Source organism: Calidris pugnax, unplaced genomic scaffold (assembly GCF_001431845.1).
Source record: "Calidris pugnax isolate Ruff unplaced genomic scaffold, ASM143184v1 scaffold124, whole genome shotgun sequence".
In the NCBI taxonomy this organism is placed as follows: Eukaryota; Metazoa; Chordata; class Aves; order Charadriiformes; family Scolopacidae; genus Calidris; species Calidris pugnax.
The window spans coordinates 1455209-1474579 of NW_015090914.1; the positions used below are offsets into that span (position 1 = coordinate 1455209).

General features: G+C 41.4%; 1 protein-coding gene across 1 annotated transcript in view; it reads left to right on the top strand.

Annotated features, from left to right (window-relative positions):
• Window positions 1-19371, top strand: part of LOC106892349 (protein PTHB1-like) — a 355117-nt gene that overhangs the window by 76501 nt on the left and 259245 nt on the right. The window contains exons 17-19 of the mRNA XM_014949498.1: window positions 471-569; window positions 4909-5081; window positions 8011-8163. Coding sequence (XP_014804984.1) covers window positions 471-569; window positions 4909-5081; window positions 8011-8163 — 425 coding nt within the window. The remainder of the gene's footprint in view (window positions 1-470; window positions 570-4908; window positions 5082-8010; window positions 8164-19371) is intronic.

Consider the following 19371-nt stretch of genomic DNA (forward strand, 5'->3'; position numbering starts at 1 on the left):
ATGTGCTGTGTAATACTTACTTGAAACAGAGAAACTCTTTTCCAAAGGTTTAGACTTTGCTTCCGTTATGGGTATGTGGTAATGCTTGCAAAATAGAGCGTTATATTTTACTTTTTAACCTAGGGGTGCATTACTGAAAATATAACACAAAGCATGGGCCTAATGGGTTCAAGAAGAAGGTATTTAAATCTTCTGATTCCTGTTCATCCCATTTTCAGTCCCATTTGGGGAAAAAAAAGCGCATGCTATTTATGATGTGATCTCTGAAAGAACTTTGGATTCTTGGTGTACTCAAAACATCGATCTCTTCTACTCCCTGTTTTGCTGTATTTTTAGAGGAAAGTTGGTAGGAGAGGTGACATGGAGTGGTTTTTAAAATATGGTACACAAATTTAAACTTCAAACAAATTTGAGGTTTGTTGAATACCGGTGTGGAATTATAGAATACTGAACTCAACTCCCTCTTTCAGATTTTGTTGATCCTTCGTCTGAGGATGACCAGGTAAATGTTCTGGGATTTCAGTTTTCAACTTCTTCAAAAACCACTCTTCTTGCTTCAAAAACATCACGTAAGTGCTATTAGTATTAACGTAAAAGAGGCTTGATCATCAGTTAATAGATGTACAAAATGACAATGTGGATCATATGAAGAGGATAATCACTGTGTGAGAATTAACGCAGGAGTTTCAAAGTATTGACTGACTGTTTCTTAATCCCTCCTAAGTGTCTAATTATGTTACTAGGGAAGGCACAAAATTTTATAACAAAAAAAAAATCATACTCAAAGTATAGGACGTTACACTGACAATTCTCTGAAAAAATTGGATATTCTTCAAGTTTTTAGCAATGTTTTTATTCATGAATTAATACTGTCGTAATAATGGAAAGAAACCTCTTTTTCTCAAAGGTATTTCAACACCTGTTTGGAAGTAGTCATCTACTGGAATTTTTGAAAGGAACTAAAACCAGGTTTCTAACTCTCCATTAACTTTCAGGACTCCTTGACCTTAATTAGGCATCAGACCCTGATTACTTCTCTGCATCTAAGTGAATGCCTGTCTCTATCTTGGAGTGCCTGTATATCTTTGTGAATGTGGAATTATGGATTCAATAGGCCTCCTATTATGCCTCCAGAATGTAAGAACAAGCATGTAGACACGCTGTCACCTTGTCCAGTGTCTCTTGTGGGGCAGTTTGTGAATTAAGTCATTCCAAACACCTGTGTGTTTCAGCTACTTAAAAAGGATTGGCTCTCTTCATTTTGGAGAGTTCATGGTCTTGCCCTGTACAGCTACACAACTTGTTCTGCTCTTTCTTGGCGTGTGCGTTGGAACCACATCAGTTCAACTGTGTTTAGCCTTTTTCATGCCAGAAGAGCACAAAGCCTTCACTTCATACAGCAGACTGACAAATCGAAACGCTAGAGTACCTGTTGGTGTTCCAGAGTTCAAATGCAACACTGTGTGAATGCGTTAGAAAAATTGTGTTGTGTCAGAAATCAGAAGCTGTTTTGTTGATGTGAAATTCTTTCAACACAAGAATAATCTGCCTCACTTCTCAAAAATCAGTATTTGTGACGGGTTAATTAATACTGGTGGCGTTAGCTGTGAGCTGGGAGTGTCTAAGCAATGAATGAAAGCTTCTAGTGAGGCTGTGACTTGTACTTCCCCCACCCCAAACCATCCAGCTTTTCCTCTCAGGTTTGTTTATTCACTAGCTAGGAATGACACTTGCACTCTTACTATAAACTTTCCCACACTGCTTTCCTGGTGAAGTTCACTTCACAAAGGAGAGGCAAAATAGCTGTTTCTCGTAGTGTGACCACTCATTTCTTGTGTCTGGGAATCCTGCCTTCAGAAAACAAACGAGTGGTTTGATGCCACCTTCCATGGTAGCAGCCTGCTTCCAGCATCCGCTTCATGCGTTGGATTGGGTTGGTTACGGAGTTTCTTAGGGGGTTTGCTTATTTGAAAAGTTACCCTCTTATGGAAGAAGGCATGAATGTTATTGAAATGCTTTAAATAAGTAAAACTTGTTTAGAAAAAGTATTGTTAGAGGTCTGTTACTCAAGCATAATTCAGAATATTGTTATGAACGGAGACTATCCATAACACAAAAGCATTGTTTGGTGGAATTTCATGATAATAAAATGCTTGTGCCTGACTGGACAGATCTTCTATGGAACTAATGATTTCAGGTGGGAGTTCCTTATTCTACTATGTCATTTAACACTGAGTTTATACTTTGTTATATATTGCATTATATTATATATACTTTATTATATATGGCATTATCATTATGGAAGTGTTCTTCAAAAAGAGAATTTGAAAGTGTAGATATAATAGATAGATATGTTGTTGAGGTTCACCAAGGCCCAGTGCCGGGTCCTGCCCTTGGGTCCCACCAACCCCCTGCAGCGCTGCAGGCTGGGGGCAGAGTGGCTGGAGCTGCCTGGCAGAAAAGGAGCTGGGGGTGTTGGTGGCCTGTGGGCTGAAGATGAGCCAGCAGTGTGCCCAGGTGGCCAAGAAGGCCACCAGCATCCAGGTTGAGTTGGGTTTCACTGCTGAAACTGCCGACATGAACGACATCTGTTTGCACGTTTGTTTTTAATTGTATTAGCTAATCCCTTTGGAACGGTGTAGTAATTGAAGATGGTACTTCGGCCTGTCAGAGCACTGCTGCAAAGAACCCAGCCTGAAGGTCATTTTGACAGCTAAACGTATTAAAAAGCAGATTTCACCATGTAGATTAGGGTTTTTATGCTGGAATTTAAAACTGTCTTTTAATTAAAGTGTAAAGAAGGCTTGACTGCTAATTGTGGCTGGTTTTTCTTTTAATGTTGACATGGGCTTCCTAGCTGAGAAGTGAACTCAATCTTCTGGACTCCCTTCAGATAACCCACTGGCAGGACCACCCTTCTTAATCAGGTTGTGCTGTTGGACAACCTGTTGTAGTGTTAAAAGCCTTTGTAACCTACTGGTGCTCCTCGGTCTCCTCCTTTTCTGTTTGAGAATTTTCTGCAAATCTATTGTAACAGAGCTTATTTTAAGGAAAATCTGACACGTGTTGGCTAACTGTTATAAAAGCACAGGGTGAGCAGAAGCACAGATATTTCTCTAGTTTTTTCATGGTATTTCTATTTAAAGCCTGTGTTTAGTACAACTGAAGAGTCTGTTTCCTACAGTTTCTAAATCTAATTTGCCTTTTTTTGAGAGCTGGAAGATCATGTAAAGCAAATGACTGCAATTTTCTCTACTCAGGCCTTGGTAAAATTAGATTGTGTTTGTATTGACCAACAAACAATGTATGGAAACTAAATGCGCATTTTGGAGGAAATGAGTTTTATCCATTTAAAACCATTACTGTATTAGATACGTCAGTTGTAAATGGAATGACTGTTGATTTGGCCTGAAAACATCTGAACTAATTTCCCTCAAGGAAAAATCACTTAAGGCAGAGTATGATGATACATGCAACTAAGTCCAGCCATTACGTTGTGAGTGTTTAAAAAATGGATATTAGGTTGAATGTTATATTTAGCAGATGGTGTTCTTTTCTTTTACAGGCATGTTTTTAAATAAAACTTGCTTCTTTCCTGTTACACTGTAAACAGAATTTGTCATTCTCTGTTCAGTGAAATACGTGTCCTGGGAATGATGCCAGTGATACAGTCAAACAGTCTTGAATTACTAATGTTGAGAAAACTTTAAATAAGTACATTCAAGATCTAAAGAATTCTGGTTAATTTGATTTACTGTGAACCTTGTTAACAAGGGCAAAAAAAAAGAACTAGTTTGTATCAAACCCCAGCAACTCTTTTTCCTTGTAACTGCATTTCTATCTACCCCTTTGGATAAGGTATTGGTAGATGAGTAATGAAAAGAAATAAGGAACTGTTGTTTGATAGTTTTTATCTGAAAAAAAAATAAATTAAAATGCTGCTGTGATTTTCCCACAGTGTTTTCCTCTCAACATTTAGTCAATTCTGATTTTCTGGAAACTGAAGAGAGGATTATACGAAAGTGAACTAGAAACAACAGGATTAAAATCTCATCCCACTAGCTTGGGAATTTGAAATTCACCAAGATGTGATAAGTTAAATGAATTTGCTGGGACAGATAACACTGGCTAACAGGATTTGTTTTTTCACTTCAGTTTACGTTAACGGTTTCATTTCTACACTAAGGTATTTTTACAAGGACATGGTGTATAGATGGATAAAAGTCTCCTCTGCTGATTTTAGCTGTACCTAGGGTGAAGCATCAAACTAAATATTGTTGTCTATGACTAGCTGGAGTAAAACAAGGTATCTAGGAGGTAGAGACATAATAAAAAGGATATTGAGTGTATTGTCTAAGAACTCAGTAACTGTTTCCACAAGGCAGTCAAGATTTTAAGTGGGCTGGAGTTGGTTTGTTACCACCGTTAGCAGATGCTTAGGATGCTGTGCTTCTGCCATGGTCCAAAGCAAATTGAGCCTCATTCCCTCCTCCAACCCTCGGAAGAGCTCACTAAGGGTGTGCTGTGGCAGGGAGTTGTAGAGAGCCTGTTCTATGACATTATCATCCAGTAATTCTCTTGTTTCCTTATTATAGTAGTTCTTCATAGTTTTTTTTGTTCTTCATGAACAGGCCCATACTCTGAAGTAGTCCTGAAGCAAGAAATACTTTAATTTTGTGCTACAAAATTGCCTATTAAAGTTAGGATAAAAGAGAGAGTATTTAGGACTGACATCAATAAAATAAAATAATTTCATTTACACTTGTGAACATGTATCTCTTAGGGAAATCTCTAGGCTTTGGGTGCAATCAGCAACTTAAATTTCTGTATTATCTGAACTATGTTGTATGGTGAATGTATATGGCTTAAGTGTACGTTTAAGTCTTATATTTGTTCTTGTTTTCAAAGAACGATACAGGATCCAGAGTGATCAGTTAGAAGACCTTTGGTTGATAACAAAAGAGCTCATACTTCGACTCGAAGAACATTTCAAGAAGCAAAACTGCAAAGATTTTGCATGTACCTTTTCTGGTTCAATTCCCCTGCAGGAATATTTTGAACTAATTGATCGACATTTTGAGGTATGTTCCGTAGTATGTGAATTGTTACTATTCTGCTAGTTTAGAAACTGTTTGTATGTTAGTGCAATGATTAATCAGGTTATAACTACAGCTATTGCAGGCATTTGGCTTTCAGAAAATAGAAAGTTACATCTAAGATGGTGCTGGAAAAATGTCATCATGTAGTGTTTAACATATGGAGCATGGCTGCCCTTGGCTTGGACGGGAGGACTCTCCACTGGGTTAAAAACTGGCTGGAGGGCCAGGCCCAGAGAGTGGTGGGGAATGGAGTCACATCCAGTTGGCGGCTGGTCAGGAGTGGTGTCCCACAGGGCTCAGTGTTGGGGCTGGTTCTCTTTAACATCTTCATCGATGATCTGGAGGAGGGGATCGAGTGCACCCTCACTCAGTTCACAGACAACACCAAGTTGGGTGGGGGCATTGATCTTCTGGAGGGTAGAAAGACTTTGCAGAGGGATCTGGAGAGGCTGGATGGATGGGCTGAGGCCAATGGGATGAGGTTCACCAAGGGCCAGTGCTGGGTCCTGGCCTTGGGTCCCACCAACCCCCTGCAGTGCTCCAGGCTGGGGGCAGAGTGGCTGGAGCTGCCTGGCAGAAAAGGACCTGGGGGTGTTGGTGGCCTGTGGGCTGAAGATGAGCCAGCAGTGTGCCCAGGTGGCCAAGAAGGCCACTAGCATCCTGGCCTGTGTCAGGAACAGCGTGGGGAGCAGGACTCGGGAGGTGCTGGTCCCCCTGGACTGGGCACTGGTGAGGCCCCACCTCGAGGGCTGTGTCCAGTTTTGGGCCCCTTCCCACAAGAAAGACCTTGAGGGGCTGAAGCGGGTCCAGAGAAGGGCAAGGGAGCTGGTGAGGGGTCTGGAGCACAAGTCTTGTGAGGAGAGGCTGAGGGAGCTGGGGGTGTTGAGCCTGGAGAAAAGGAGGCTGAGGGGAGACCTTCTGGCTCTTGGGTTGCCCTAGTGCTTAGAGACATGGTTTGGTGATGGTTTTGATCAGAGTGAGGTTGATGTTTGGACTCAATGATCTGAAGGGTCCCTCCCAACCCAGACAATTCTCTGACTCTTTTCGGAGACTCCCCTCCCTCTGAACCAGGCCTTGGGACGTGCAGGGCCCAGGTTCCTACGGTGCAGTCTGCACATGATACAAACTATGGCTCTGGTATTGCCCTTCTGCTCACTGCCTGCAGGGAAGCTATGGGTGATTCTTTCACTGATGTCATGTTGCTTGTAAAATTGTTTCTAAAATTTGTCCTTAGTTTTAGGCTATTTTACTCTTCTGTAATAATGAAGCCATGGTTCGTTTTTTTTTTTTTCTGAATCATCCTGGTAATTACATAAAAAGTGTCTTCAGACTTTTAAAAAAACTGACTGCCCTTGTAGAAGTAGCCCTGGAGTCTCAAGGAAGTTTACCAGACCAGATATAAAATAAATGTAATTACTTTTTCCTGTTTGGTCATGCAGATGACAATGAAAAATCTGCAATAGTATGGCTAGCTTGTAGAAATAACTAATAAAGTACATTATGTGCATTCCTTCCACCCACCGCTTTTCCAGTAAAAAAAAGAGAATAGCTATTTGAAAATGGCTATTAAACTCAGTAATGGGCAAAAGCAGCATCCTATGTATGGGAGAGTGGGAGATTCTATTGGATGTTCTTTCACGCTGCCAAATTTTCTGGGAGGTGGAGCCATCACTGCACAGAAAGATGGGAGTTGTCGTTGGGATTCTCTGGGATTTTTAAAGGATTCAGCCTAGATCCTGGTCTGTCTCTCAAGCTCATGAGTTGTTATTCCGTTAGTCTTTCAATTAATTTGAAATTCAAAAAGTTTGGGGTTTTTTAGTGACTGGTATTGTAGAAATACAGTGAACATGGGCTTCATTAGATTGTATCACAGGCTGAAATGCACAGAAGCTGGAAATGCAGGTGGGATTGCTGCAGTGCTAAGTTAGTGTCTAATTATAGTGCAGTTGGCTAGATTGAAGCTTCTGAAATTTTAGGATATTTATCTGGTCTAGAAAGTATCAAATACAATCTGTTCTCTAAACTTAGGAAACTTATTTTTTTTCTGCTCGTTTTGGGGCACTTTAAAATGGACATGTGTGTTATTGCTCAAATCTGGAAAGCTGTGTGTCTTAATGTTTCTTCTGGTGATTTCTGCTGGTTCCAGCAGGGCAGCTGTACCGAGGAGTTCTGTCTTGGTGAAAGGCTCACCTTGACTTAGTGCTTTTTGTGTTAGAGACATATACTGGAAAATGGTCAGGTCATTAAATGAATGAATTGTTATTGCCTGGGTGTCTGATGTACAATGTTCAAAGTTTTATGGAAACTTGCAGAAAGTTTGTTGCTGTAGCTGCTCAGTAGATATAAAATAAAAAAGGAATTCATTTCAGAAAAACCAATCATTCAAACAGTGCGTAATTTAGAACTTTTGTCCATACTTGAGGGAATAACCATTTACTTTCAACTGCAATGAATATCAAGTCCGATACGGTGTGTGTGTCTCACAAACAGCACACCAAACCGAGAAGAAGCCTTGAGACCCTGGGGGTGAAACTTCACTTACTGCAATGAATATCAAGTCCAATACACGGTGTGTGTGTCTCACAAACAGCACACCAAACCGAGAAGAAGCCTTGAGACCCTGGGGGTGAAACTTCACTCCTCTTCTTAGGCTGCTGGGTGAGATATTTAGGCTTTTTCACAGGTTATTGTGGCGGCTGACAGTTCTTATTTGAGTGGCAAATGATAATTTTTGCCAATGTTAATAAGCTCCACAAGGAGTGTAAAATATGAAACTGGTATAAATGATGTTATATTTGAATAATACATGCTCTCACAAAGATTTTACTGTCATTCTCCCATTTCATTTGGAATGTGCGTGCAGAATGGATAGAACCCTTAACCTGAATTCTTGAAAACCCTTAAATTGCAGCTACGTTTGAACGCTGAAAAATTTCAGGAGCTGTTGTCTGAAAGGGCTGTACAGTTTCGAGCTATTGAGCGGCGGTTGCTGACACGATTCAAAGACAAAACTCCTGCTCCTCTTCAACATCTGGACACCTTGTTAGAAGGAACATTCAGAGAGGTCAGTACAGTTTGATTATGAGCCTAACCTTTCTTTATGTTGTTGGTAAAACTTAGCTTAAAGCACATAAGCTATGCTTTCCTGGTTACATTTACCATCCAAGAGACCAGGAAGCAGTAATTTGTTTAACTTAATATTCCCTGCAACTTTCCAGATGATTTGCAATAGTTTTATTTAATCTGTGACCACAAAATCTTTGCTCCTGGGTCACACCGGCTTGACAGCACATCATTCTTTCCGAACTGATGTTGATTGTGTAAATATTTTATAGTTCATGTGAAAGTATTTTATAGTTCATAGCTTGTGTAAATATTTTATGGTACACTGTAAACTGGTGGAATGGTTTGGCTGGTGTAACATTCACAACAAAATGGTCTGAGGCTGACCGTGTCCTTCCTTACCGGGATTTGATGTTCTAATCGCTTCAGAATGCCATAGCTGCAAGAACAGTGTTTCAAAAAAATTAATTCCTAAACCATCCCTATATTGGAAGTACTCAAGGAATACAACATTTTTTCTTCCTTTTCCTGTGTTGCTTTAGATTAACCTTTGTTTCATGATGTGTCCCCTTTGCTAAGAAGTTACTTTATGCATTTTGTGCTTTTCTGTCGGAGGATCTGATGTACTTTCTAACGTGCCTTGTTAGAGAAGCAGAGTCACAATTAGATTCCTGACTGGTAAAAAGACTTACCTTTGTGTGCTGTTGTATATCGCAACAATTAAAACCAAAGGTGTTAAGGAAAAATATTTTTCCTGTCTGTTTGCTCTAAGAAAACATTTTTTAAAATGAAGAAAACTGCCTTTCCATGTATGATTACTCTTGAGTCAGATCTGCCTCTGTTTCAGTCGTTACTGTGAACGAGTTAACTGTGAGATGCTTTTAAGTTTGAAAGTGGGGGTTTTCTGGTTACTTTGAGAAATGCTAGATGTTGTTGTGATGGGTGACACTTTGAAATGGTGTGACTAAATCAGCCCTAAAGATAAACCAGGTGAGTCTCTTGAGTCTGCTTTCGCTGTACAGAACTGTTGCCATTAAACTTAAAAGCAACTGAGATAAGCTTGACAGTTTTCTTATGCAGCTGAATTGAAAGCTGAATACGACAAATATTTATTATATATCGAATATATATGAGAATATGATAAAAATCAGACAGTTGAAATGGATGCATATTGCAGAACCTTATTTTTATATCAAACCAAGTTGATATTTTGATATTTTATATCAAAAATATTTTTTATATTTTATATCAAACCAGTATGAGATGGGTGCTTTTCTTAACAATTACCGTTGCAAGATATTTAATTAGAACCAGTGTAGTTAAAAGGAGAATGAGCAAAAGATTTTTTTTTTTCCAGAGAACAAATGCTTATATTTTTCCACATTTGTTAAAACTTTGTTTTAGGCAAGCTTACATTTTTCTTGGTAGATTTCCTTTGTCATCTTCTTTTGTTCAGTGAATGCCCTTGTAACAAAGAGATGTTGTTATTGTTAGTACAAACAAATGTGGAGTGAAGCAGTAATTACCACAGAGACCCCCTGCTGCATGTGTTGTTTTGAAAGTGAGAGCTGTGGTAGGATTTTTAAACTGTCTCTTTGCTGTGTGTGTGAAATTAAATTGCTTGATGTTGCATTTGCTATATTAGAAAAGACCTTGTTTTCTTTAATTCAGTATAATCTTCTGTCTCTATTTGAATAAATACATCAAATACAAATAGTTGAAGTATTAAAAATATGGTACATATGCTTTCAGTCAAGGAATAATGAGGCCTGATAAATATGAGCAGTATAAAGTCTCATTCCAAAAATTCCTTTAAGCGCGTAGCCTTTTTGACATTTGAATTAATATGATTGTATTTTTAAAAATACTGCTTTTCAGAAGAATTCTTCAAACAAGCTGTCTCTATTTTTTCTTTTGGAAAGTTGTCTGTATTGAGCATCATGGTTGTGTTCAGTAGTTTTCCTAACACAGAGTGCATTCAATGAAGAACGATGAGCCTTACCCCTCTGGCTCTTGGTGGAATCACTCTTATTTGCTTCAGTGGATTTGGATTGAACTCTCAATGAAGTGATGTAGAAGTCTCAGAGATTTTCTGTAATAAAATAGATAGGATAAATCCCACAATGAAGTACTCTGTTGGAAAAGAAATTTATTTTTATTCTCTTACCATTGTCTGCGAATCTCATCTCCTCCCTTACGTTAAATATTCTTATAATGAGAAGAAAAATTTGCATTGTTTTATACCCCATTTTTCACCAAAGTAATTGTTACGGACAAATAAAAGGGTTTGTTACTTTATACATTGGCTTTTGCAGTCAGAAGGGAAATGTGCGTGTTTTGGTCTTATCGTGTATTCCAAACCTTTTCATCTAGAACAGGAGGTAACTTCCAGTTAGTATGAGTGTGTGATTTTATCATTCTTTTTAACCCAGAATCTCTAGGGCTTGGGCTCTGAGTTACATTCTTATACAATAACTGTTACAGCTGTGTGTGTGTGTTTTTGTTTGGTTTTTGTTTAATTGAAGCTATAATGATATAACCTCTCCAAATCCACAGGGATATAAAGGTGCTTCTTATTACTTCCCTTATTTACTGGCGTCAGAACAGTTATTCAGCAGATTTATCACCTTTGTGTGAACAGCCTTTTTCATACAAATCAAATAATGGTGAATATTCAACTCATGCGGTTTCATTGCCTAGGGGTGATACATCTCTACTTTAAACTTACTAGTTACAGGTTTTTTTCCCCATCAGCAAATTTAATGAATTGCTGAACTGATTTGAATTTTACAACTGAAATAGATTGTAAATCTTAATTTTCAGATTTCCAAATTCAAGTAAAAGTGGTTTGTGTGATATGTAGGTAGATATACATGTGTGTCAAACCTATAGATACCACAGCAGAGAAGATTAATCAAGCTCCATTTGATTCTCTGGTAAAACCCATTTCTGTTTATGAACTAAATTTTTCTATTAGTCCTTGTACATTCCCAACAAGGCAGGATGTATTTAATGCTACAACAAAATTATTAATGGGTTTATTATTAATGAAACTAACCTTTTCATCTTCACAATAACAGAGAAACATAGAATCATAGAATGGTTCAGGTTGGAACAGACCTTAAAGATCATCCAGTTCCAACCCCCTGCCCTGGGCAGGGACACCTCCCACCAGCCCAGGTTGCTCCAAGCCCCATCCAGCCTGGCCTTGAACCCCTCCAGGGATGGGGCAGCCACAGCTTCTCTGGGCAACCTGGGCCAGGCTCTCACCACCCTCACAGCAAAGAATTTCTTCCTCATATCTCTTCTAAGTCTCCCCTCTTCCAATTTAAAACCACAACCTCTCGTCCTATGGCTCCACTCCCTGACCAAGAGTCCTTCCCCATCTCTCCTGTAGCCCCTTCAGGTACTGGAAGGCCGCTATAAGGTCTCCCTGGAGCCTTCTCTTCTCCAGGTTGAACAACCCCAGCTCTCTCAGCCTGTCCTCACAGCGGAGGGGCTCCAGCCCTCTGAGCGTTTTCATGGCCTCCTCGGGACCTGTTGCAATAGGTCCATGACCTTCCTGTGTCCTGGGCTGGACACAGAGCTCCAGGTGGGGTCTCACCAGAGCAGAGCAGAGGGGCAGAATCACCTCCCTGGCCCTGCTGGCCACACTTCTCTTGATGCAGCCCAGAATGGGGTTGGCTTTCTGGGCTGCCAGTGCACATTGCCGGCTCATGTTGAGCTTCTTGTCCACAAGCACTCCAGTCTTTCTCCTCAGGGCTGCTCTCCAGCCATTCTCCACCCAACCTGTATTTGTGCCTGGGATTGCCACGTCCCAGGTGCAGGACCTTGCACTTGGCCTGGTTGAACTTCATGAGGTTTGCACAGGGCCACCTCTCCAGCCTGTCCAGGTCCCTCTGGATGCCATCCCTTCCCTCCAGCGTGCTGACTGTGCCACACAGCTTGGTATTGTCAGCAAATTTGCTGAGGGTGCACTCTGTCCATGTCCCGCTGTCCATGTCCCTGACAAAGATGTTGAACAGCACTGCTCCCAGTACCAACTCCTGAGGAACACCACTCATCACTGGCTTCCACTTGGACATTGAGCCGTTGACTGCAACCCTTTGAGTGTGACCATCCAGCCAGTTCCTTATCCACCAAGTGGTCCATCCATCAAATCCATGCCTTTCCAATTTAGAGACCAGGATGACATGTGGGACAGTGTCAAATGCTTTACATAAGTCCAGGTAGATGATGTCTGTTGCTCTCCCCATACCTACCAATGCTGTACCGCCATCGTAGAAGGCCACCAGATTTGTCAGGCATGGCTTGCCCTTGGTGAAGCCATGTTGGCTGTCACCAACCATGTCCTTATTTCCCATGTGCTTTAGCAGAGATTCCAGAAGGATCAGTTCCATGATCTTGCCAGGCACAGAGGTGAGACCAACTGCTCTGTAGTTCCCCGGGTCTTCCCTTTTTCCCTTCTTGAGAAGGGGGGTTATGTTTCCCCAAGCACTCCAGTCTTTCTCCTCAGGGCTGCTCTCCAGCCATTCTCCACCCAACCTGTATTTGTGCCTGGGATTGCCACGTCCCAGGTGCAGGACCTTGCACTTGGCCTGGTTGAACTTCATGAGGTTTGCACAGGGCCACCTCTCCAGCCTGTCCAGGTCCCTCTGGATGCCATCCCTTCCCTCCAGCGTGCTGACTGTGCCACACAGCTTGGTATTGTCAGCAAATTTGCTGAGGGTGCACTCTGTCCATGTCCCGCTGTCCATGTCCCTGACAAAGATGTTGAACAGCACTGCTCCCAGTACCAACTCCTGAGGAACACCACTCATCACTGGCTTCCACTTGGACATTGAGCCGTTGACTGCAACCCTTTGAGTGTGACCATCCAGCCAGTTCCTTATCCACCAAGTGGTCCATCCATCAAATCCATGCCTTTCCAATTTAGAGACCAGGATGACATGTGGGACAGTGTCAAATGCTTTACATAAGTCCAGGTAGATGATGTCTGTTGCTCTCCCCATACCTACCAATGCTGTACCGCCATCGTAGAAGGCCACCAGATTTGTCAGGCATGGCTTGCCCTTGGTGAAGCCATGTTGGCTGTCACCAACCATGTCCTTATTTCCCATGTGCTTTAGCAGAGATTCCAGAAGGATCAGTTCCATGATCTTGCCAGGCACAGAGGTGAGACCAACTGCTCTGTAGTTCCCCGGGTCTTCCCTTTTTCCCTTCTTGAGAAGGGGGGTTATGTTTCCCCTTTTCCAGTCAGGGGGAATGTCACTGGACTGCCATGTGGCTTAGCAACTTCATCCACCAGCTCCCTCAGGACCCCTGGATGGATTTCATCCGGCGTCGGTGTGTGCAATGATGAAAAGCTTGCTTTTGATTTTATAGTACTGTTTAATTGTTTCTTCTATAATTTGTCTTTCTGAAGTAATATTATGGGTCTAAATAGATTTGAGTGAGTATTACAGCAGTTAAAAAACAGTGACATAAGGTGTTCCATTTTGGAAGAAAAAAACCTTATTATATATGTAGTAGCCTTGTATGTTAGAAAAAGGAAGTATTAATTTTGTGTTGCTTAGGAATGATTTGTAGGAAGGGGTTATGAAAATAACGGAAAACCCAATTTGCAGTAGATGCTATTTGTATGCCTATTGATTAATTTCTTGATTTCTGGTTACAAAAATTGCGAGTGCAATTGGATGTGCTGCTAGCTCTGGTTCTAAGAAAGGAATTTAATTGGACAAATTGAAAAGCAATTGACCAGTAGTTGAGATTGCATAGATGTTCTGTAGGTTAAAGGACTTCAAATATGAAATGAGATTGCAGCAAATTTTATGGTACCTGTTGTAACCAGTGTGTTCTTTGTCTAGTGCTCACCTACTAGAGACGTGTTATTGCTTGAAAGTGTATTTTAGTAATCTTTAATCTCTACAATGTATTTTCTGTTGTATTAAAGAAAAATCATAGCTCGGCAGTAACTGCAGGTGCTTGCCCTGGAATTATAATTTTCATGCATTGACTTCTGACATACATTATTCGGGTTTCCAGGCACAAGCTGGAATCAAGAAGTGTCATAAAAAATGATGGCTCCATTTCTTATTTCAACCCACATGGATTTTCTCCTGGAGCCCTTCAATCCCGTGTTCTTTTCAGAGTGACACTGAGTCGCTGTGCTGCATGGCAGGATCTATTCTAGTCCTGAATGTTGATGTTTAAATAATCGAATCTAAAGCTGACTTTGTAGCATTCTTTTCCTCAAAGAGGAGAAAAAATAAATTAGAGCAACACCTGATTAAAGCGTGCAGGGTCTAACTTGCAGCTTTGTTTAAGTTTACTCCAAAATACACACTGAAAAAGAACATTTTTCTCATGTTAAAGCGTTAACTAAATGTTTTTTTAGAAAAGCATCCAAAAAGGGGAAAGCTATGATACAATAAACTTTCAAAGTTAAATGTATGTAGAAAAAGCAAATCTTTTATGTCCATGGACATAATTTAGGAGGCCATGGGAAGTGCACTAAATATTTATGTTTCTTGAGGTTTCAGCAGTATGTGTAATTAATCTGAATTTTGGACAGAACTTAAAGGAACTTGTTTAGAATCCCTTTGAGCACATCTTGCTTAACAAGACAGTTGTGGGGAATTTTCACCCTAGTGCTTTTTATGTGTCTCTTTCATTGTGGTTGGTGATCAAGGAAGAACGTTAAAACTTGCCCAGCAGTATTTTAAATATTAAAATTGTAAGTAATATTTTAAGTATTAAAATACTGGCTGCCAGTTCTTGTCCATTTTATAATATTTGATACAATCAGACAAAATTAGTTTTGATTATCACGATTGAGATAACTAGTTGATTCTGAATTATATCTTTGGAATAATTTGATTTTTCTCTCTGGAACTTTGTAACTTCAAATGCAAACTAATATTGTAATTACCAGTTGACAAATACCTAAATGTAAGGGTATTTTTTCCTTCTTGCCTAACACTTTTGATCAGTTTTCTGAACAGATCCGTAGCTGATTTAAACCACTATTATTCCAGACAGCCTGGTTTGTAAGACGTGGGGTTCTGGCCCAGTGTTTAAGGACTTGCCTGGGGACATGGTCACGCATCTGCTGCGCCTCCATTCAACCAGCCAGACGTGAGGGTGATGCCGCCTGGGAGCGTTGTGCCTGTGTCAAAGCTGAACAAAACACCCCATACTGACACCTTCTTCTAGCACTGCACTGGTGTAGGTGTGTGCCTCCCACTTGGAGATGGGTCACGATCTCCTGTCTTTCAGCTGGTGTGGAACAATTTTGTGACTGGCCGGACCCTTCTCTACAGATCTGTTCTAACCTTTGGCTCTGCTGTTGGATGCTGTGACAAGAAGAATTGTCTTTTGGGCTCTAGGCAGGTGCTCTAGATATGATCTGGATGAGGAGATCGAGTGCACCCTCAGTCAGTTCACAGAGGATGCCAAGTTGGGTGGGAGCGTTGATCTGCTGGAGGGTAGAGAGGCTTTGCAGAGGGATCTGGAGAGGCTGGATGGATGGGCTGAGGCCAATGGGATGAGGTTCACCAAGGGCAAGTGCTGGGTCCTGGCCTTGGGTCCCACCAACCCCCTGCAGCGCTCCAGGCTGGGGGCAGAGTGGCTGGAGCTGCCTGGCAGAAAAGGACCTGGGGGTGTTGGTGGCCTGTGGGCTGAAGATGAGCCAGCAGTGTGCCCAGGTGGCCAAGAAGGCCACCAGCATCCTGGCCTGTGTCAGGAACAGCGTGGGGAGTAGGAGTCGGGAGGTGCTGGTCGCCCTGGACTGGGCACTGGGGAGGCCCCACCTCAAGGGCTGTGTCCAGTTTTGGGCCCCTCGCCACAAAAAAGCCATTGAGGGGCTGGAGCGGGTCCAGAGAAGGGCAAGGGAGCTGGTGAGGGGTCTGGAGCACAAGTCTTGTGAGGAGAGGCTGAGGGAGCTGGGGGTGTTGAGCCTGGAGAAAGCTGAGGGGAGACCTTCTGGCTCTCTCCAACTCCCTGAAAGGAGGGTGTAGCCAGGGGGGGTCGGTCTCTTCTCCCAAGGAACAGGCCATGGGACAAGAGGAAATGGCCTCAAGTTGCCCCAGGGGAGGTTCAGATTGGAGATTTGGGAAAATGTTTCCATGGAAAGGATTCTTAAGTCTTGGACTGGGCTGCCCAGGGCAGTGGCCCTGGAGGGATTGAAAAACCAGGTTGACCTCGCGCTGGGGGACATGGTTTGGTGATGGTTTGGATCACAGTTAGGTTGATGGTTGGACTCAATGATCTGAAAGGTCCCTCCCAACCCAGACAATTCAGTGATTCTGTGCTCTCTCTTGTTCAGAGCTTCCTGGAGCCCAGTGAACTCATACTGGTTACAGCTCTTCCAGCTTTGTCCAGATCCTGATACTGAATTTCCCCACTACTGACAGTATGTGTATTTGACACTTAATGGAAATTAAATTGCATGAAGGAATTTTAAAATGTGCATGTGCATTTTGTTGTTAGCATGGGAGATACATCTGTGTGGGAAACAGCCAGCCCCATTGGAAATTTCTTTTGATATTACCAAAATGAATGAATTTGGCAAAAAGATGAGGAGTGTTTCAAAGGCAAATGCCTTTTCCCTCCTTAGATGTAGGTAATTTATATAGGTGGTAGTACAAAAGGGTACATGTTTGTGTACATGTGCACATGCATGTATATGTACCTACACATAATTCATCATTATTTCATTTTTGTCTTCAGAGTTCATAATGAATGTATTTTTAGAATATCTTCCTGTTCCTTTCCTTACCTGATCATCCACTGATTTAGGAAGCTGGGCTCTTTAGTTCTGTTCTGAAATCTACTACATAGATGTAATACCAATAAGTATAGGTTACAATTTTTTAAAGTAAACATGATTTTCTAATATTTTGAAATTATAAGTACCGTTCTGTGCATTATTTCAACACTTGCAATGTGTGGAGCACTTTGATCATTGGTGGTTTGTGGTCAGTGGCAAATAAAACTCATTATGTCCTGTTTACTAAAACACAGGGAATGTCATTAAAGGTCCCTTAACTCTTTTCCAACCTTATTAATCAGTTGATAAAAATCTCAGAAGTGATCATTAATGATCGGGTGTTCTCTCTAGTGGTGCTTCTGACACACGTGGCCTCAGGAACTCGACATTTTGGGCATGATTCATTACTTGATTAGTAAGGACTTTTACCTCAAAGCAAAGCCATTAGAGTTTATCATGCATGACTCAAAGGCTATATATCACACCCGCTTCTGGAATAGTCATTTTCCCCAGATAATGTCAGTGAGAACTACACCCATAGTATAAATTAGCTCTTTTTGGCTTGAATAAATACGCTGTTCTTTGGAGGAGTTATATTTAACTTCTCTTGTTTTATTGCCGTTTCTGCTAAATGTAGTTTTTTCATAGCCACTAAAAGTAGCTTATTGGCTATTGCGTATAATTAAAATTCTCTGTTTCATTGGTGTTCAAATAGTGTTATGTTTCTGTTTCCCTAAGACTTATTTAGCTTTAACAGTGGAAGACTTCCAATGTCGTCAGAGCCTCTTTTTATTAGAAGATGTATTCCAAAAATGCCTGAAAGCAGTTAGCTGTGCTGGAGGAGCACATACTGGGAATGCTGGCACCACTCTCCTCTCTTCTGGATGGAGGTAGCAATACCTGCTCCTGCCTGGGACAAATAGGTGAAACTGCTCCTATCTGCAGAGAGCTTTGTTTGGTGAAGGGAGTTGGATGGAAGTAAAAGCTGGAAATGGTACAACCATCCCAAGAGAAAGAGGTTGGGAGTAGGATGTCCTTGTGTGTGCGGCTGTGGCACGGAGCACGGCGCTGGCTGCTGGAGTGCCTGGGGTCTGGCCCACAAGGAAAGCTGCACTGTGCCCTCTCTGCTGATTTACTGCCCCTGAACCTCTGAATGGCTGGGTTTGAACACCCACCGCTCCATTCAAATCACTAAAGGACCAGAGGTGTGATTTTATTTCCTCTTTTTACCCCTTTCACCCCGGTTGCAGTTCCCACTGTAGAGCTGTTGCGTGTTGGTGACCTGTCGGGGCATTCCCCACACCTTGGGGAACTGGGGAGATTGTACCCCATGGCATAGAAGGGCAGTGGCAGAAAGTGTTTTATGTCACTTCTTATGACATAGATGTGTTTTGGCACTTCGTGTGACATTTGTTTCATTGGCTGATGCCTATTTTAAGGGGAAAAATGAGTATTCCTGTGCAGGGGTAGGTCTCGTACCCTCAGCCTAACATGAGTCCCCCGGCTCGAATAGGAGGGATTTCTGCAGGGACTAAAAGAACCTGTGTGCATTTGAATGAGTGAAAATGGAACTGGTTGACTAGAGTTCCCAGAGGAAGCAGTAATGATAAGTTTTATTTCTTTGAAAGAAATGTCCTATCTGATAATCTGAAAGATCAGATACCTGTGCTGAAGCTTCAATGGAACGTACTCCATAGGCAAGAGAGGAACTCTTATGCAGTAGTGTTATCAAAACTTGAATAAAAACGTGGTACCATCTTCATAGAAAGATAGAAAACTCTATTATTTCACACTCCCTACAAAGTTTTCTACACCAGCCCTATAATTATGCAGTACCAGAGCGTTTGAGGCACAGGAACTATACAGAAGAGAACAGCCCCTGAGCATTCATGGTGGAAGATACAACGGTTACTTTGCAGGTTTAGATCCATGATCTTTCTGAAATTGCTCATTTTAATTGAGTGGTCCAGATGTGATGAATCGAGGGAATATTAAATTATTACCAGTTCTGGTTAATTTCTGCTTGTGGCACTAACAACATTTTTGTGGCTTCTGGTGTAATTTGAAGAGTTTGGGTTTGGGTGGCTGCTATATTTGTTTTACCAGTGTGTGTACGGGCGCTGTGCCTGCGGGTACCTGAAGTAACAGGGAACCAGATCCTTTCCTGGTGTAAGCTCATGATAAGTGATACTGATTTCTTTGATATACAATAAATTATAATTTTGCATTATGGTTTGATGGCAAGCATATGTTGGTTTCCAATTCATGCTGAGTAAATATTTCAGAGACTTTGATACTCAAATGCAGTGAAATACTTGGACTTATAAATTCGTTATACCAACAACTAAATAATAATGGAGAGAGCTAAAAAGTAATGTAATAACATTTAATGACAAACTCTGATTTAAAACAAAACGAAAAGACCTACCTCTCCCCTCC